This window comes from Barbus barbus, assembly GCF_936440315.1.
Source record: "Barbus barbus genome assembly, chromosome: 22".
NCBI lineage: Eukaryota > Metazoa > Chordata > Actinopteri > Cypriniformes > Cyprinidae > Barbus > Barbus barbus.
This window is the reverse complement of record NC_136750.1, coordinates 16,315,586-16,335,952: the sequence shown is the minus strand read 5'-3', so window position 1 is coordinate 16,335,952 and position 20,367 is coordinate 16,315,586. Positions and strand designations below refer to the sequence as shown.

The window sequence follows — 20,367 nt, the reverse complement described above, 5'->3', positions numbered from 1 at the left end:
AAATGACGTAAAAATAAAAAAACTGTTTTAGAAAACCCCCTTTTGGAAACTTTAAAATGTATTTTATCTTTGTATATAGTTATAATATATGTATGTCCTCATTTGTAAGTTGCTTTGGATAAAAGCGTCTGCTAAATAACTAAATAATATGAAGTTAGTGTATTAAAAAAATCATCATAATTTATTATCATTTGACCTGTTTCTACTATCTCAAAGGCAAGGGAATTCATAGGGTTTTTTCCCCCTACACATGTATTTGCACAATCAGTAGGCCTATTTATTCAGGAAAAGACCAGCAGGCCTAAATGTTTTATAAGAAACAGTATTTTGAAAAGTCAAGGTCAGTGTTAGGAGTTTCACTATTTTATGGAGACTGCTATTTAATAGTGAAACTGTCATGAAGAATCACAGAAAAATTTGATGTTGTAAACTAGAAGAGTCCAAAATTGATATAATTTCATTATTGTTGGAACTTTAAACTATTTCTGAAATCAATTCATTTCATAATTGGACTGCTCATTCAACACCTCTTTTCGTCCCGTATTCTCAAAGGAATGGGTGTTTTGATAATTCCAGTGATTAGGCTATATAATAAATACACGTGTTATCAGCACAAGTTAAACCCAAACCTATCTACCTTTATCTTGGCAGTTTCTTCAGACAGATGTGTTTTCAGTGGATAAAATCCACCCTGTCAAAGTCTGAACCTCAGTTCTAATCTATAGCTAATCTGAAATGAGACCACCAGTGTTGTCAAAAAATTATAAGTTTAAGATTGCTAATATTGAGCAACAATTTAAACAAACAAAACCTTTATTGACACGATCTCAATGGTAGGCTAAAATAATCTAAGGGTCCTATTTGGTTACTTTCTAAGCTGTTTTCAGAGCATAATTCAAAACGTCTTACATTGTAGGCTAATGTGCATTAAAAAACTCCAGAATGTAGTTTGTTGTTCCATACAATTGGTATAAACGAACACCCTTAATAACACGCTATACATATGGTTGCTCTTTTATTGTTTGAAGAGACATTTCTTTATGTCTGTGGTTGAGCCTTGTACCGCATTTTTGCGCATCGTAGGCGCTTCTGCGTCTTCTAAATGCGTCGGGGATGCCGTCCGAACTGCTGTCTATGTAGGCAGCTTCTCAGGATTTGAGCCACGGCCCGGCGTGTGTGGCGTTGAGCGGGGTCCTCCTCGAGCACACAGGAAGTGGAGAGAGCTGTTAGCTAGCAGACAACTGTAAACAACTCACTTTTATAAACCTCACAAATCAATCATACCTTACGTTGACTTGCTCGTCCATTTGCATGGCTTTTGAAAGGTTGCTTTAAAACCGCGTTTGGCTGTATACCCGCCGACTGTTCAGGTTTGCGTTATTTACAGAGCTGGGATGCAAGCAGCTAGAGAAGCGCGCACCCGACTGTTCAGCTAACGCTTCTGTCAATACGAACCGCTTTACTTTCTTCATAAATTATCTGTCATCTGCATTAACATTATAAAACGTATATAAAATGACAGGTCATGTGTAACGGGGTGAAGCACTTCTAATTTGACCGTGAGCAATGTTATTAAAGGGGTTTGTTAGCTTGGCGAAGGTTTGTTTTCTCTGTTAGCATTTAAGCTAACGCTAGCTCTTTTAACATCCTCGTACGAAAAAGCTCATAACTTTTGATAAATGTTATTTTTTATGTACGGAACGCCTTTAAAAAAGTGTTCTATCGGTTTAAAACAAATTCTCCGATAATTTTCATGTTAAACTAATTAAGGCGAGGGTGACAGGCTATCTTAACTTTACTAAGGTAAAGTTAACTGGCTAAAAAATAAAACTGGAGTTTAGTTGCCATATACAGTATTGTAATGTTAAAAAGCTTAGAATGGAGTCAGTGTTTCCATAAACAAATCTGAGCTGGCTGGACCAGTACTATGGAAGTTCCTGGAAATGACAGTGCAGTGCAGATGAAGGAGCACAGCAGAAAAACTGTTGGATACCATAAACTGCTGAGATTAATTAACCAGGAATCAAATGGTGATTACAATTAAATTAATTTTTTGTATTTTGTTGATCCTGAATGTTAACTTAAGCTGTGATGTAGTTTTATGCCTGTTAATACTGGTATTAAGTCATTATTTTTACATATATGTGGCCTGCGTATGTTTTGACTTATTTCTCTTTACATATTATTTCTTCAGGTTTTGAAAGCCTCCAATCATGGGTGATATGAAGACCCCTGATTTTGATGATCTCTTGGCTGCCTTTGACATCCCTGATGCAACCAGTCTGGATGCCAAAGAGGCCATACACGGGAATCAAGATGAGGGAGAAGGACACCTTAAGCACCCGGAGATGTGTATGGATGCCACGGTTTTGATCCCTCACCCAGTGTCTACAACCGATGCCCCTGCTGTCAGTGTTATAGTAAAGAACACTAGCCGCCAGAACTCCTATGAAAATCTTGTGGAGAAGGAGAGTTTTCATTTGGGGCACCTTTTACAAAATGGGTTCAAGAGTTCAGCAGGCTCACTGGAGACACATTCCTCCAGCTATCCAAGGCTGGATAGCTCTTCTGTCAACGGAGACTGCTCAAGACGTTCCATGGAAAAGATTCCTGTCCTCTACAAGAATGAAAAAGTTTCCTCTCTATCAGCATCTATGCCTCAGTTTAGCCCTATATCCAGCCCAGAATCTGAAGACATTCATAGCAATGGAATTGATGACCGTCCAAAATCTGCAGAGGCCTCGTACTTCTCATCTGATTCACTTTTTACATCTTCGCCTTTTCCTGTTTTAGACAATCATGGAAAACCAAACGCATCAAGCTTGACGTGCAATGAAAGACATCCTGGTTCAAAAGGTTTGGATGATCTTGGGTGTGATGGCTCATCTTTCAAAGATGATACAGTTGAACAGATTTCTGAGACTAAAAGTGACAGCATACAAGATTGCAGAACAAATGCGTATCCAACTCCTGAGATGAACATTTCTTCTTCCCGCCCATGCGTCAAAGCTCACAGCTCCAGATTGTCATCTTGCCTTGATGCATTAGCAGCCCTGAATGCTAAACAGGATCCAGGTGGGCAAACTAATTCAAAGGACTTCCCAGTTACCCCAAAAGAGACCATGAAAATTAGTCCAAAAATACCAATATCGCCAAGAAGTCCTCTGGAGGTGGTGAAACGTTTTGCGAAACAGCCTGACAGCCCAATGAGTATATGCAGTGACAGCAGTGGTAAAGCATCTCCAGCTGTTGCTACTGGCTCGCCTCCAGCCATCCCACGAGTCAGAATAAAGACAATCAAAACCTCATCTGGAGAAATCAAACGCACCGTCACAAGCATATTGCCAGACTCTGAAACAGAAGATCTTACATCACCGTTTGGGTCATCGCCATCGCCATCGCAGTCCTCAGTTGAAGATGCCTTCTCAAAAACATTGGCTTCGTATCGTTCAAATGATACTATTTCAGAGGTCATTTTTGAAGATGGAAAGCAGGAAGCCTCGAAGACAGCTTTACTGGGGAGCAAATCCAGCATGAAATCAGTGTGGAACTCAAAGAAACTTCAAACCCAAAATAATGGTCATGCTCTAAAGACAATGCATGGTGGCAGCAAGCAAAAGAAGGCAGCTTCTGCTCAGATTGGTTCTTTTGCTAATACAAACTACCTACCGAAGGCATTACACTTAGCGAACTTAAATCTTGTGCCACATAGCGTAGCTGCCTCGGTTACAGCAAGATCTTCCACTAATAGACAGGAGCCTTCTCAGTTATCATCATCAATGGTGTGCAGTTCTGTACCATTGGTGCATCAAGTTAAAAAAGTATCTCCAAACACACGAGCTGTTGTTCCAAATACTGCAGCTGGAACCTTAAACAGACTGTTGAATTACTCAAACCCTGTGCCAACATATGTTCCTGACCTGAATCCACCACCAGGCACCAATATCAAGCTCCCGCCACAAGGCTATTGCTGCCTAGAATGCGGAGACTCGTTCGGGCTGGAAAAGAGTCTTTCTTACCATTACAGCCGTAAGAGTGTGCATATTGAAGTCGCGTGCACCCACTGCTCCAAAACTTTGGTGTTTTTTAACAAATGTGCTCTCCTGGCACACGCTCGAGATCACAAGAACAAAGGCATGGTGATGCAGTGCACTCAGTTGTTTATGAAGCCCATTGCTGTTGACCAGATGTTGGCACCTACCAAGCCTAAGCAGTCTGTAAATCAGATACATTGCGGCAACACCACCTCAGAGTCATCCAAAAGCCAAGTGGTCTTGCCACTTCGTCCTGACAAAGTTATTAAACATGGATTCAAATGTTTGGACTGTAATAAACAGATGTCAGACTACACAGCACTTGCAGATCACTATCAGAGATCAGCGGAGGCAGAAGGTCTGGTGAGTCAGATCAATGAACTACTGGAATCACAAAGCATAACTTATCGTGTAAAATTATTACAAAAGCGACAAATTATTATTTTTATATATGTCAAGTCATGTTGTGTTCTTTTTTTATATTCTTTTTGAGTACATTAAATACATTACAAATGCAATGCACACGTACAGTGACTATGCCACTTGTGATACTTTAAATTTCTGTTTTAAATTAAGATTTTTTTGTGGGTACAGAGAGCGAAAAACACTTTATGAATTATATATATATATATATATATATGAAGAGTTCATATGCAAAACCCGATAATTATTATTATTTTTTTTCAGAAATCACGTTTTTTTTATTGTGCATCCCAAGTAATATCAATCAAACTGCAGTTGGGTTGTTTTGATTAAGTAATAATAACTAAACAAATACAGGCAATTTACAAAATGAAAGTTCATTGAAAGTATGTTTTTTTTTTTTTTACATATTAATAGTTTGTATTATAGCAAAAGCAGATAACTCCACATTTCATGTGTTGGAGAGTAAAAAAAAAAAGCACTCGTTTAATCTTTGTAATCTCCTCAGATGACAATGTAGATACCTGAAAGGTTGTTGTTGTGATCATAGACTGATGTGATTACACTGAGCTTTTCCCTCACAATTGTAACGCGCTGCTTTTCCAAGGTTCCATGAAAACGCGTCAGCTTTTATTTTCCTTTTACGCCCTGTAGAACATATCTATGGAGGACCAACCCTGCATAAATTAAATATGAATAAATTAATGAATAAATAAATATATGAATGAATAAATAGATAAATAAATGAATAAACGACTTGATAAAATAAATATGATTAATTTGGTGTTGGATGTTGAAGTATATTCGTCTCTTGTCTCTTGAGAATATGCGCTGCTAATGCGGAGTTAGAAAACGCCATCAGTTTTTTTTACTTTCACTTTCTGTATGACTGAAGTTAAGACGTTCACCGGCCTAACTATTGTGCAAAGTTTGCACGTTGCTGTTGTGATATCCATTGGCTCGCCTTCATGGTTTAAAACAGAAATATTTCCAGTATTGCGACGTAACTGCAACCCGCCATGCATATGTATCTTAAACGCAGGGATACATGAAAGAGGAATCAAATCGGTATGCCGCGCTGTCTGAAGCACGTCTCTATGCTTGTGCTGTACTGGCACACACCCGAAGCGCGCACATAGAGACGTGTTTCAGACCGATTTGATCAACTGCGATCCGTTTAAGCCCTAATAGCCTATATGACAGATCAGAGCAATCTTTTATTTACTAATTTAGCATGAAATCGTCAAATTGCTACCCGGTGGTTGGGGACCTCTGTGCTTATGTGACTTATGTGATCTCCCACAGCATCGTTGACGTCAGACCCTAGGGTGATGACACCCAGTTATTAGACAAGAAACCAAGCATCCACTGAGTGTCATCACCCTAGGGTCTGATGTCGACGATGCTGTGGGAGATCACATAAGTAGCTTCAGCTTCCTGTTTTTATTTCTGGAAAATATTTTAAATATTTCGGCACTAATGCGAATAACGTTAGGTGAAAATAACTTACAACTCTCCAGCTGATCTGCCACATCCCATAGCAAACTGGACAACGAATTACTACTTGCCGGTATTTTCTTTGAAAACTCTCATCTCTATCGCTTAGCTGGCCTGACGATGTGATGCGTGAGCTCTCAACCAATGATGCACTGAAGCTACACAAGGACCACCTTCCTCATTTACATGTTACACACGGAAAAGTAAAAATAAATGAATAAATAAATCTAAAAATAAATACATGTGGGAATAAAAAAAAGAATGTATAAATAATATAAAAATACATTAAAAAGAATTAGTGAAAAAATAAGTTAATTAAAAAAAAAAATTATAAAAGCAGAAAATAAATTAAGGTGGGAAAAATGTATTCTATTACAAATGAATCATATTTATTTTATCAAGTCCTTTATTCATTTATTTATTTTCCTATTATCACATTTATTTACAATTTATTTATGCAGGTTTGGTCCTCCATAGATATCACAGGTTCATCAAGTTCGTCGAAATTATCCATCCTCGATCACTTTTAGTCAGCTTTGACGAAACTCCTCTCAGCTAGCACGTCTTTTCCATAGGTGTGTTCAACTTGAAGCGGCGTTGCACAGAATGATCAGTGTATGACATCAAAGTACCGCGAGAGCGATTCGAAAGCATAAGGATCTGTCGGCGCTCTTATCACTCTCGCGGTACTTTGATGTCATACACTGATCATTCTGTGCAGCGCTGCTTCAAGTTGAACACACCTAAAGTGAAAGTAGCCTTGTCACCTGCCCTGAATACAGCGCGCTGATTCGCAAAAATTGACTTATTGGCTTCTGTTCAAAAACTACAAGGGCGCTTGTCGGCTTCTGCAGTAAAACGTGAACTTGCGATGCCTTGAAAGTGGACAATACAGGCTTTTTTGACAAAATGTGTTTAGGGTTCAGATCGCGCTATATGTGGAGAATAATGCGCGGCAATCAGCTTGTTCAGCGTTTATCGGTTTTTGCAAATTAACTCTTCATATATATATATATATATATATATATATATATATATATATATACATACACACACACACACACACACATATATATATATATATATATATATATATATATACACACACACACATACAGTGCACAGCATAAATGAGTACACCCCCTCTAAAACTTCAGCGATTACTCTTTACTTAGATGACATGTTAGGGTTCTTTGGAGATGTAATGTTCCATCAAGCCTGCTTGATCCGTTACCAAAGAAGAATGTCAAAATTATTCAGCAAAATTAGATTTTCTTATCAAAGTGAAAAAATGTTGTGTTGCAAAAATGAGAACACCCTCCTGAAAGTTATTAAAAAAAAATTTTTTAAATAAAAAGTATATAGGTTTAAGGTTATTTTTGATCAACAGGTAAGTATATTGAACCAAAACCTTTAAAGATTAGTAATTTCCTACAATTAAAAGTGTTATATAGCCCACTGAATCATACTCAGACTTAATGCTGGCAGCAGTGGAACCACTTGGGTTCACAGCAGTGGAACTGCCAGGTGACTTATTTCTTAGCATAAAAGAGGACAATGGTACAAGAGAAAATATAGTGTGAAGTGTGAAAATATAGCAGAAGTAGCATGGACATTCAAAAACAATGGACTCGTGACAAGGCTCCTGAAATAATCAGGTTTCACTTTAAGTTTTTATTTAATGATGAGTGAATTTATGCTAGAAAAAGAGCAGGAGAAATAACATGCAAGCTTTGAAAAAAGTGACACTTTATCTCACAGAGTATGACGCAGCCTGCAGAAGTGACATGCATGGTTGTTGTCACCACTAGAATTACCTACTGTAGCCAAAGCTAAATAAACTCATTTAACCTCTTCCAAGGCCAATATTTACAAAATAGAGACTTCTGGGAATCCGTACTCTGTTCTCAAGAGACCAAGTCAATCATTTCGGATCAAAATGCATCCAAAATGTTCTGGTGTTGCTAGCGGAGGAGTACAATGAAAAGTGCTTGGTACCCACAGTGACGTTCAGTGGTAGTAAAGCTTTTATATAGGGATGAGTAAGTGCTGAAGGTGTGAGGGAGTTGTGCTTTATCATCGCTGTCATGAATTCACACACTATTGTGTGATATAATACAAAAACTTGAAACAGAAGATGCTACCCTCCCCTCGTTCCCTGCATTATTGGGCATTTTTTCAGCATGACAATGAAGATGAAAATCCTTCAGTGGACACTCAATCTTAACGCTCTTGTGCAGCTGTGGGGGATTCTGTAGAGACGAGCTGAGCAAAACTCCCATTAAAGACCAGAGCATTTAAGGAGGTCATCCTCCAGGAGTTAAACAGGACAGATGTGAAAATTTGTCATGAACTTGTACACTCAGTGCCAAGAGGGTCAGAGCAGTATACTTAAAGTTCTGGAGGACATACTAAATACTAGAATATTATACATTTGCTGAATTAAATCTAGGGTGTACTCATTTCTGCAATCCTTCATTTAAACAAAATTGGCTAATTTACTTATTTTACAGAAAATATTGGCATATATTTTGTTGTTTTTATTAAGTATATGTTTAATACATTTCAATTTTGCCATCTTTCCATGAATTATATTAGTGATCATTAAGAAAATACATCTTTTATATTTATTCAGAGGGAGTGTACTCATTTATGCTGTGCACTTTACATATATACGTGTGTGTGTGTTTTCATTGGACTGCTTCACTTTCATATTATTTGAAAAACATCTTTGCAACACATTTTATGCAGAAAAAAAAAGCATAGAAAGGACCCCCATGATTGATAAGGTCAATAAGTCTATGAAAATATCAGACATTTTACATTTTTATATAAGGCAAGATTAGTTCCGATGTGGTATGTGATATTTTAATTATGAATATCAATTATAAATATAAAACATTCTGAATTATAAATTATTTTAAAAACTTTTATATTAAAAACTTTTATAACTTTTTTATTTAAAAAGTCTTTCTAAAATGTTATAAAAAAATTTGTTAAAATATTAAATAAAAATAAACCTCATATATATATATATATATATATATATATATATATATATATATATATAATACACACATGTAATATATATATAAATATATGTTAAATAATGTTTTTGAAAATAATGGTAATTTAAAAAAAAATGGTAAAGTAAACCTGTTTTGAAGGTGTCAGAAAGAAATGTTATTATCTTTTACTTGATGGGTCATTCTACTATATAAAGAAAGAGAGAGTGTTTTTCAAAATCCTACGAAATCTATGTAAATGCAAAGAGTACATTTCTAAGAATTTGGCACGTGTTATATATGAACATGTGACACATGTTTTCCTTTGAAGAAATCTTTTCCTTGCATTTCTTGTGGACACTCTTCTATGTCATTGACCTTTATGTTTGCTTTCTTTAAATCTAGATGTGCAAGGTTTGCTCAATGCTGTTACCTAACAAGTGCAGCTACAGGGCCCATCAGCGCATTCACTCACACAAATCTCCTTATTGCTGTCCTGAATGTGGGGCACTCAGTCGCTCAGTGGACATCCAGAAGCATGTGAAAGAGAATTGTCTCCACTATGCCCGTAAAATTGGGTTCTCGTAAGTACCTTGAACTGTGACCTCTAGACAAATGAATGTCCTCTCTGAGACCACGAATGTCTTTTGTGTTGTTTTCGCTCTCTCCCTCTTTCTGATGTGCTCAAATTTCTTTCAGGTGTCTGCATTGTGAAATGCTTTTCATATCCCTGTCTCTCTTGAAGAGTCACATTGAGGAGAAACATTGTGAGATCTTCTATAAGTGCACTATCTGTCCTGTAGCCTTCAAATCTTCTGAAGGTTGTCTAATGCATGTAAAAAACAAGCATGGTGGCAGTGAACACAACCATCAGTAAGTGCATCTATTGATCTGTTATATCGTAATTTCAGTCATAATAAATGTTCCTAGAACTGTGCTGAGGAGTTACGTCTGGTTCATTCTGTGCAGGGTAATCTACAAGTGTTCCTGTGAAACAGTCTTTAAGAGGAAGCAGTTGTTGTATCAACATTTTCATCATCGTATATGTGTGTTCAAGTGTCCAGAGTGCACTTCATTCTTCCCAGAGAAGCTACTTTTGGTGCAACATTTCAAGGTTTGTAGCTGCTTGTATTGCTGTTGGTCATTAAAATGTGTTTACATGCTCTTTAAAAGCTTGATTTCAATCGAGCTAAAACAAAAATCTAGTCCTTTTTTTTAAAGATGTAAACAATTTTGTTGTCCAGATTTCTGTGAAGTCAGACGAACAGACCTAAATTCTTACAGAATGCTGTTGTAGCTCGGCTTTGTCCAGTTTGTATACATGTTAATCAGACTACAGTTGGCCTTGGCATTGTGCAATTGCGCCAAAAGACAAAGGTGCTGTGTAATGTGTGTAATTACGTCAAATATTTGATTACGCGTTGCAAAAACCCTCTGTAGCTGGATTATAACTGCATGTAAACTTATTAAGGGAAAACTTCACTGAATAATGTATTTAGTACAGGTACATCTAAAAAAAATTAGAATATCGTGAAAAAGTTTATATATTTTAGATTCATTACATGTAAAGTAAAACATTTCAAAAGTGTTTTGCTTTTAATTTCGATGATTAGAGCTTACAGCTCATGAAAGTCAAAAATCAGTATCTCAAAATATTAGAAATATTAGAATATTAGAGTTTCAACTAATGACCATCCCTACAGTATAAATCCCGGGTATCTCTTGTTCTTTGAAACCACAATAATGGAGAACACTGCTGACTTGGCAGTGATCCAGAAGACGAACATTGACGCCCTCCACAAAGAGGGTAATTCACATAGGGTCATTACTGAAAGGTGTGGCTGTTTACAGAGTGCTGTATCAAAGCATATTAAATGCAAAGTTGGAAGGAAGAATTTTGGTAGGAAAAGGTGCACAAGCAACAGGAATGACCGCAAGCTTGAGAATACTGTCAAGCAAAGCTGATTCAAACACTTGGGAGAGCTTCACAAGGAGTGGACTGAAGTTGGAGTCAGTGCATCAAGAGTCAGCACGCTCAGACGTCTTCAGGAAAAGGGCTACCAAGCCACTTCTGAACCAGAGACAACGTCAGAAGCGTCTTACCTGGGCTGTGGAGAAAAAGAACTGGACTCTTGCTCAGTGGTCCAAAGTCCTCTTTTCAGATGAAAGTAAATTTTGCATTTCATTTGGAAATCAAGGTCCCAGAGTCTGGAGGAAGAGTGGAGAGGCACAGAATCCATGTTGCTTGAAGTCCAGTGTGAAGTTTCCACAGTCAGTGATGATTTGGGCTGCCATGTCATCTGCTGGTGTTGGTCCACTGTGTTTTCTGAAGTCCACAGTCAACGCAGCCATCTACCAGGAAATTTTAGAGCACTGCATGCTTCCTTCTGCTGATAAGCTTTATGGAGATGCTGATTTCATTTTCCAGCAGGACTTGGCACCTGCCCATACTGTGCTTGATTGGCCAGCAAACTCACCTGACCTGAACCCCATAGAGAATCTATGGAGTATTGTCAAGAGGAAGACACCAGACCCAACAATGCAGATGACCTGAAGGCCGCTATCAAAGCAACCTGGGCTTCCATTACACCGGCGTAGTGCCACAGGCTGATTTCCTCCATGCCACGCCGCATTGATGCAGTAATTCATGCAAAAGGAGGCCCAACCAAGTATTGAGTGCATAGAACCGAACATACTTTTTAGAAGCCAGACATGTGTTTAAAATATCCTTTTTTTTATTGATCTTATGTAATATTCTAATTTTCTGAGACACTGAATTTTGTGTTTTCATTATCTGTAAGCCATAATCATCAAATTTTAAAGAAATAAAGGCTTGAAATATTTCATCTATGTGTAATGAATCTATATAATATAATATAATAAAAATATTGAGCTTTTTCACGATATTCTAATTTTTTGAGATGCACCTGTATGTTTAGAAGGAGGTGTGAGTTCATTCCATACAGATTTTATACATAATGCTTCTGTCTGGCACTACAAGACAATTACATTTAAGACATTTAGCAGATGTTCCTTACCAGTTTACAAAAAGTGCTTCATATGAGACTGTTGTGATCACCAGATGGTAAGCATACAATTAAGAACATTATTAAATAAACTACTTCTGGTACATAAGCATGTTAGTGGTGTCTAGATAAATCTAATAATGTACATATACTGTATTTTCCGGAATATAAGTCACGTTTTTTCATCATCTGAAATGTGCTGCAACTTTTATTTCAAAGCATCTTATATAATGCAATTAGCGTCAAGCATGCAAAACATGCAAAGCATACATTTGGAACCCAAAATGTTTTTGTATAGCGCATTTCCCACATGCTGGTAGTTTTAGTTACACTTTAAATACATTTATAATAAATTGTGCTTATATTGAATGCCACTGTAATGTTTTATACTTACATTTTTCATTCCTGTTCGGATAAATACTGTTAAATTTAGAGCATGTGTCAAACTCAGCTCTTGGAGGGCCACGTATCCTGCAGAGTTTTGCTCCAACCAACTCCAACACACCAGCTGGATCAGGTGTGTTTAATTGGGGTTGGAGCTAAATTCTGCAGGACAGTGGCTCGCCAGAAGCTGACACACCTTTTTCATTTATATTTGAATCTGCCACCGCTATTTCCTATGCCGTTATACTGCCACAGCACTAGAGATGTCTCATCTCATCAGTGCTGACCTAAATAACTAGTGTGGTATTGTATTACTCAGATACTGAAAAAAGGATTCATATTTAACAAGTGAAATAAATTGTTTCATCTGCAGACAGTTCATGGTGGAGTTTTCAGAGGTGAAGCAGAAAAAAGCCCCAAGAAGACGGAGACATCAACGTTTTCTGATAAAATGTCACCACAAAACCTCCAAGCAAGGTTGACCAAACCAGTTAATGAGGCCTGCATGAAGGGAAGAGAGAGTTCTGCTGCTCAGAAGTCAAGTGCTGGAGTTAGTATGAAGAACGATGGTTGGACCTGTGGAGAATGCCTCCTGTGGGTCCCTGACAGAGAGACCTACGTCAATCACATGAAGACCAGCCATGGCAAGGTGAGATCCTTTGCAGTGCATGTAAGATTTTGTATATATGATCCAAAATCTTCACATTTGAACGTGCCTGTGTTTTGCAGTTGGTAAAAAGGCATCCATGTCGACTATGTGAAATGTCCTTCAATTCACCCTTGAGTCTTAAACGACACCTTCGCAGTGACCATGATGGGAGAAAGAAAGTGTACACATGCTGGTAAATCACTATACTGTATAATTAAAAAAGTAAAAAAATTAATATTTGAAGTTTCATCAAGATTTCTTAAGATTACATCTTTGTGTTGTTTCTTTAAAAATCCTGAAGGTACTGCACAACTGAGAAGATGTCATTCACTAAACACTCTATGCTAATGAACCACATTAGCTTGATGCATGGTATCAAGAACCCAGATTTCAGCCAGATGGCAAAGCTAGCATCTCAGGAGGTGGTCAAACCCACAAGCAAGGTAATCAAAAATGCTTATTTTATTTATTTTGTAGAAAAATTACCTCAAGTACAATATATGCAACTGCTTTTTTCTCTTTCAGAAACGGAAAAGAAGAGCAGAGGAGGCTCATGGAGTTGCAGGAAGTGGAGAAACATCATGCAGAGTCCCTGGCAAGCGACTTAAGCCACTTTATCGCTGCGCCAAATGTTGCTTTACCTCTGAAGACCAGGCCCAGTTTCAGGAGCACATACCTCAACACAGAACCGACAGCGACGTACCCCAGTGCCAGCACTGCGGCCTTTGTTTCACCTCTCACTTAGCACTCAGCAGACACCTCATTATTGTACATAAGGTCAAAGAACCAGAGGAGCGTGAGGACTTTATCGAAGAGGACACAGGAAAAGGGCAAGAACACTCAACAGACTTGAGCGATGAAACCACACCTCTTTCAGCAAAAAAGACTGGCCTGTCCACAGAGGAGGAGCAAAGCAAACTCCACAGTGAGCTCACAGACAGTGCTTTCAACAACACACCGGCATCAGAAACAAGTGGATCTGAGGAAGAAAAGGCCTGAACAGAAGAAAGGACTCCAAATGGAAAGCTGCTAATCAACTTAATTGCAAGCAAATGGTTGCTGAACATGCAGCTGATAAATGTGGTACTGCAAACATGTTGCCTTACAGTAAAATACTATATCTCATGTCATTTATCACATATATGAAATATTTAAGACAGACACTCATTCAGAGTTTTATTGCATTTATTTTGATTAACTTAACTGTTAAATTCAGCCAATTAATGGTCACTTTTTATTGCTTGCTTGTCCATCCAATGTATGTGGATAATTATAATTTATTTTTGTGTAATTGCAAAAGCATCATGTCACCGTGTAACAATGTTTCGCTACAGAGCAAATGTACGTTTTTGTTAATGTACCACGTCAAATCTGTCTTGGGTACATTACAATGCAGGAAATGTTATGTATGTTACTTAATGTAGCCATAAGTGAGACAGTCATGTAATATTTTGGCTGTTTTCAGGGTCACCAAAAACGCTGAAGAATTTAGTACCTTTGGTGGTGCTTATGCTGTGCTGGTCTTGAAGGAAGGGCATGCCTTATGTTTATTTTATATTTATTAGGTAGCGTGCTTGTATCACAAAGCTAAACATCTGTAACCCTATTGCTACTATGGAGATTACATTATTCTAAAAGGTATTCACTTAAACCCAGGTATCTGCACTCAAAGAGAAAATATATTTTCATATTCATTCCATGTAGATTACTAGTTTCAATTACATTTGTATTCAATGAGCCATTATTACAATCAAATTTAGCACTTTTGTAAATGCTTGTATGGAAAAATTATTTACATATTAAATACATCAGAGACTCAACTTTACAGTTGTGCTGTCAGCAGAGGTTTGATGTTTTGGGGGATTTTAAAATGCAAGATACAAAAATTAATATCGTTTTGGTCATTTCCTCGTAATGCACCGATAATGTCTCAGATTAAACCTTTATGTGTGATATGTTTAAATCGATTTTCTTAGTGAGAGAAACTCAGTCAGTTTATATACAGGTACATTTTGTACCTCTTGGCTACAAAATGCTGCTATTGCTTAGGAAAGATAGATAATTAAGCACACTGACTGACCTTTTCTGACAACATGCCTCACTAGCAGGGAATGGTTTATTGTGTTCACTTGTTTACTGAACGGCTAACACAGGAAAAGTCATAATATTGTAATTAGTTTGTTGAACAGAATTACCAAAATTATTATAATTCAAGAGCCATCTACTCCATACACGCAGCTCTTACAATTTTTTAAAAGGAACGACCTATCACCTTTCTTTGGGTTATTCTTCCTCTTCTTACCGGAAGTAAGGAACCCAGAAGAGTCGCCGCGTATCCGCTAACTACAGCAGTGGCGGCGAAACGTTTGCAACAAAAATCTCAATTTTGCAATTATTTTAGTTGACTTTTGTCATACATATTTAATCTGCAGACAAAATGTTGTCATTAGATTTTCTCGACGATGTCCGGCGAATGAATAAGCGGCAGGTGTGTGTTTATTTATCCAGTTATCGTTAGCTCGACGCTTCCTCTGCTTACTACACGTCAGCTTGGATGGCAGTGGCTTTAACGAGTTATACATATTAGTGCTCTGTTAGAGATTAAATATGCTTTAAATTATTACATATTTTGTTAAGTAGGTGTGAAAAAAGGAAGGCTGCTTTTGACAACAGCTGCTATTCTGTGCTCTTTATTTATATGTTACAGTAACGTGTCTTTCACTTTAAGAGATCTTAAATATCCATCAGTCATCATTATCTTTACTTACAACACATACTTTCGCTTGGAAATTTAATCAAACTGGGAGCCAAAGAAAAAAACCATCTGATGTTTTGCATCTCGTGTTTTTCAGCTTTACTATCAGGTGCTGAATTTTGGGATGATTGTATCTTCAGCCTTGATGATCTGGAAAGGATTGATGGTTGTAACTGGGAGTGAAAGCCCGATTGTGGTTGTTCTCAGGTAATATGGTCATAATTTTGCAGCATGCTTTATCTTTTACATGATGCTGTATTCCCATTGTTAAATTCAATTGTTAAAAAAATGAGTGATTTCTAGGACTGTTGTAGTGCACTGTACTTTTATTTACAGAACCATTAAAGCTCATTTTAACTGTAGAAACTAGGCAAGTCAGAATGTAGAAGTGAGTGTCCTTATCCAGTAATCACCAAGGTTATAATCGTTAACGAAAACGAACGAAAAAACGAAAACTAGGTGGGAAAAAACATTGTCGTTAACTGAAATAAAAATAAAAACGAGGCATTACAAAAAAACGATAACTAACTAAAACTGTAATGTGTGTTTGGCAAAACTAACTAAAATAAAATAAAATTATAGAGTAAATGTCCTTAGTTTTCGTCTTTGTCAAGGTCTTTAATTTTTTAACGCTATTTAGAACATTCAGCGTATTCGTTCAGCTGCATTTCCTTTCCCTGCTCTCCCTCCGCCTCTCTGTCACTCATGTGTCTCTCACATGCGCGCGCGCGCACACACACACACACACACACACACACACAGCCCCTCCCCTCCGTGCACACCGCGTCTCCATGAGAACGAGTTCGTTTGACGTTGAAAGTTCGCGAAAGGTTGGTATCTCCATCTCTTGAACACCTTCAATCAAACATTAAAAAGTGATACAAAAATATTTTAAATTCTGAATATAATTTTGTCAGTGTGTTAATGTTGACCCGAGAAGCGATTATAATGCCTTCTTTAGAAAGTTAACTAGTCGTAAGTTTGAGGTAAAATGCACTTTTTGGTTGTGGTTGTCGATGTCAAAACACTATATAAGCTGTGATTCAAATATAAAATAATGTTATGTAATTTTTTTACTTTTACACTGAATGTTTGCTGCTTCAATCCAGATGAGTAGGCTATTGACTGTACGCTATAGGGTAAATTTAGTATAGGGTGTGAAAATTGTACAGCTGTGGTATTTGTAGGGTGTGAATTCTAGAACATGTGTAGATTTTTGGTACGGCGTGTGGATTTTGTAAGAGGTATTCTTACACATGCTCACATACTCTCGCACACACACACACTCAAGCAACACACACACACACACTCTTGCTCACTCGCACACACACACACACACACACACACACACTCTTGCTCACTCGCGATCGCACGCGCAAACACTCACACATGCTCACACACTCTCGCACACACACACACACACACACACACTCTTGCTCACTCGCACACACACACACACACACACACACACTCTTGCTCACTCGCGATCGCACGCGCAAACACTCACACATGCTCACTCACTCGTGCACACACACACACACACACACACACACACTCTTGCTCACTCGCGCACACGTACGTCACTTACACATTTTGCACTTACTGCGGAGACGGTTTACATACATATTTGTGCCCATATGTACATTTTATGTACTGGTGTTATTGTTGAATAAATATTTTATAAAATTGTATGATGGTTTTGTTGAGTTATTATTACACAATACTTTTTCTGACCTTTTTGAATCTTGCCCCTGACAAATAACCCAAATTAGAAAAAAAGACTAAAACTAACACTAAAACTAATAAAAACTAAACTAAAACTAAGCATTTTCAAAAAAATAAAAACTAAACTAAACTAGCAAACTCACTTTAAAAACTAATTAAAACTAAACTGAATTTGAAAACAAAAAGTCAAAACGAAATAAAAATAAAAACTAATGAAAAATGCAAAACTATAATAACCCTGGTAATCACAAAACAAACTGGAAAAGTAAATGCAAACGTATGCAAACCCTGATGATGTGTTATGGATTGGTGCACTGTAAGAAAAAAATATGCAGAAAAATTCCAAATGCAAAAAATAATGCCATGCATAATTCAAAATACAGATAAAACACCTTTGGGCCCTTTTTTTTTATAGACTTTGCTTAAAATGTGAGTGACTTTTTTTGAGACTTATTTTTTTTTTTATATTTCTTAAAGCCAGTGTTTTGTTAGGAAGCCAAATATAAGACCCACTGGGATATTTGAAAGTTTGAGGCATATGATCAAAGACTGATATGATTTAAATACTGCACAAGACAATGCAAAATTTTATGCTTGGATAAATATTAATAGAGCCGGGCAATGATTAATTGCACTTAATCACATCCAAAATAAGTGTTTGTGTACTGTGAGATTTATTATGTATATATAAATACACACACACATGCATATATATATATATATATATATATATATAATTTATTTTATATAAAAAAAAATTATATATATATATATATATATATATATATATATATATATATATAAAATTATATAAAATAAATATATTTATTTATAAATATAAATTATATGAATGTAAATATATACATGAAAATAAATGTGCATATTTTCAAAATATTTACTATATGCGTGTATGCATAAAATTCATTGTTGCCCAGCACTAATTATTCATGTCATTATTATTGTAGTGGAAGCATGGAGCCTGCATTTCACAGAGGAGACCTTCTCTTTCTCACAAATCGTGTTGAAGATCCAATCAGAGTGGGAGAGATCGTTGTGTTCAGGATCGAGGGAAGAGAAATTCCCATTGTACACAGGGTCCTAAAAATTCATGAAAAGTAAGTACAGTATACTTACAACATCACAATGCACATGTTTTCCTGAATGAGAGCTTGTTCATGTAATACATTTTCACCATAGCTTGGGCTGAAAATATTAAAGGTGCAGTAAGGAATTTCTGACAAACACTGTTGAAAGTGGATCGGTCTGAGCATCAAAACACAGTTCTGGCTGATCACCAGTAAGGAGCGTGTCCAATTATGATAGGGGAGTTGCCTGTGCTGCATAGCATGTTTGTGAATTTGGGGGCGGAGCTATCTGGATAGAGGTGTGATTATCAGGGTTGTATTAGCATTAAGAGTTTCTTATCATACTGCCTGTCTTTGTTCTTTCCAATAACATTGATCCCAAATGATTTCAGAGAAAACGGCGATATCAAGTTCTTGACGAAAGGTGACAATAATTCTGTGGATGACAGAGGCCTTTACAAGCAGGGACAGCACTGGTTGGAGAAGAAAGACGTGGTGGGAAGAGCAAGAGGGTAAGAAAGAGTCACCTTTAAGCAAACAAATCTGATCTAGTTAAGTGTGCTTTCGTGTCTGACTTTTTCAGCAGTGTTGGTTCTGGAAGGTTTTCTTTAATTTTTTTTCCCATAGAGATAAAAAAAAAAAGTCTTTGTTAAAGTATTATTAGCCATGAACCAAACCAAGCAGCTGCGAGTTGAATCACAACATTACCAACTAGAAAAAACATATTTGAAAATCAGACAAAAAGCTCACAACAGATTTGCCTTTAAATGTTTTTAAGTTATTGTTAAAAATCAGTTTCCTTATGGAGGAATTTTTAGTTCCAGAAGCCAACTGTTGTGCTCTAGTGTATGTTTCTATTTATTGCATGATATACATTGCTTTGCACATCACCGTATTTCTAATCACTCTTCCTCTATGACAGGTTCGTGCCTTACATTGGAATTGTCACAATTTTGATGAATGACTACCCCAAATTTAAAGTATGTAATATGTAATGTATCATGTTTAAATGATGAGAAGTTGTTACCTTGCATTTGTTCTAACACTTGTTCTTTGCTCCCTGACAGTATGCTGTACTGTGTTTGCTCGGGCTGTTTGTTTTGGTACACAGAGAATGAAGAATTTCAAGAGTAACGCCATCAGGGAACACGCATCCCTCTTGTGACCAGTTTTTATGGTGGTTTTTTTGTAAACATCCTGCACTTGCTCTTATAGACAAAGGTCAAATTATCATTTTCTCTGTTTAATGACAGTGCATACACAAGCACTATTTGTTCATTTTCCATGTCATACCAAATTCAGTTTTTGTTTGATCTGACTTTACAGCTGTACTTGCACCATATGTCAAGATTTAACTTTCTTAAAGGCTAAATTTTGTATTGAATAAAAATGTTGAGCCAAATTTAAAAGTGTGTTGCTTTATAAATTAATTAATTGTTGTTTATTCTCAAAATTTCTTATGTAAAATGTTTGTATTATATTAGGAGTCACACATTGGTGTAAAAAAAGTTACTCAGAAATTGCTCAAATTCCACCGATAACGAAGAAACGGCGAGTAAAACATTGAATTAATAAGTAGAAAAACTGAAATGGTATGTTATTGTCAACAAAGATTACACAGTAGGCTTTGTTTTGTGTACAACTTTGAAAAATCATGTTTTACATTGTCATACTGCAGTATATCATAAATGTACTTAAAAGCCATATACAGATTAGTATCTTTAAATTCATCTTTACCCTATGATTCATATGAACTAGATGTATCTATTAAAAAATCATAGTCA

The 20,367-nt window shown here is 36.7% G+C and overlaps 3 protein-coding genes across 5 annotated transcripts in view; 2 read left to right on the top strand and 1 right to left on the bottom strand.

The window, feature by feature from the left end:
* The window catches only part of LOC306888500 (sodium/nucleoside cotransporter 2-like), a 16,404-nt gene extending 14,955 nt beyond the window's left edge, over nucleotides 1-1,449 (bottom strand). For 2 of the 3 annotated variants that reach the window (XM_079446839.1, XM_079446838.1), the window contains exons 1-2: nucleotides 1,285-1,449; nucleotides 1,064-1,194 (exon numbers count right to left, since the gene is read on the bottom strand). The gene's annotated coding sequence lies outside the window, so the exon portion shown is untranslated. Of the gene's footprint in view, nucleotides 1-1,063; nucleotides 1,246-1,284 lie in introns of those variants that run through there. The other variant, XM_079446840.1, reaches the window with a different exon arrangement.
* On the top strand, nucleotides 1,185-15,214 carry LOC306888499 (zinc finger protein 592-like). Its single transcript, XM_079446837.1, has 9 exons — nucleotides 1,185-2,030; nucleotides 2,195-4,397; nucleotides 9,365-9,543; nucleotides 9,659-9,832; nucleotides 9,929-10,073; nucleotides 12,743-13,018; nucleotides 13,099-13,211; nucleotides 13,320-13,461; nucleotides 13,544-15,214. Exons 2-9 carry the CDS (start codon nucleotides 2,214-2,216, stop codon nucleotides 14,015-14,017), a joined length of 3,687 nt encoding a protein of 1,228 aa, XP_079302963.1. The 5' UTR covers nucleotides 1,185-2,030; nucleotides 2,195-2,213; the 3' UTR covers nucleotides 14,018-15,214.
* On the top strand, nucleotides 15,119-20,367 carry LOC306888501 (signal peptidase complex catalytic subunit SEC11A). Its single transcript, XM_079446841.1, has 6 exons — nucleotides 15,119-15,506; nucleotides 15,871-15,980; nucleotides 18,464-18,613; nucleotides 18,976-19,095; nucleotides 19,506-19,563; nucleotides 19,651-20,367. Exons 1-6 carry the CDS (start codon nucleotides 15,456-15,458, stop codon nucleotides 19,699-19,701), a joined length of 540 nt encoding a protein of 179 aa, XP_079302967.1. The 5' UTR covers nucleotides 15,119-15,455; the 3' UTR covers nucleotides 19,702-20,367.

What these genes read in the sequence shown, in the direction of transcription:
- LOC306888499 (XM_079446837.1), top strand. Translation starts at nt 2,214, where the DNA reads ATGGGTGATATGAAGACCCCTGATTTTGATGATCTCTTGGCTGCCTTT. An exon ending in TGAAGACCAGCCATGGCAAG is followed by an intron (nt 13,019 to 13,098) that starts GTGAGATCCTTT and finishes TGTGTTTTGCAG; the next exon opens with TTGGTAAAAAGGCATCCATG. An exon ending in AAGAAAGTGTACACATGCTG is followed by an intron (nt 13,212 to 13,319) that starts GTAAATCACTAT and finishes AAAATCCTGAAG; the next exon opens with GTACTGCACAACTGAGAAGA.
- LOC306888501 (XM_079446841.1), top strand. Translation starts at nt 15,456, where the DNA reads ATGTTGTCATTAGATTTTCTCGACGATGTCCGGCGAATGAATAAGCGG. An exon ending in GGCGAATGAATAAGCGGCAG is followed by an intron (nt 15,507 to 15,870) that starts GTGTGTGTTTAT and finishes CGTGTTTTTCAG; the next exon opens with CTTTACTATCAGGTGCTGAA. An exon ending in GTCCTAAAAATTCATGAAAA is followed by an intron (nt 18,614 to 18,975) that starts GTAAGTACAGTA and finishes AAATGATTTCAG; the next exon opens with AGAAAACGGCGATATCAAGT.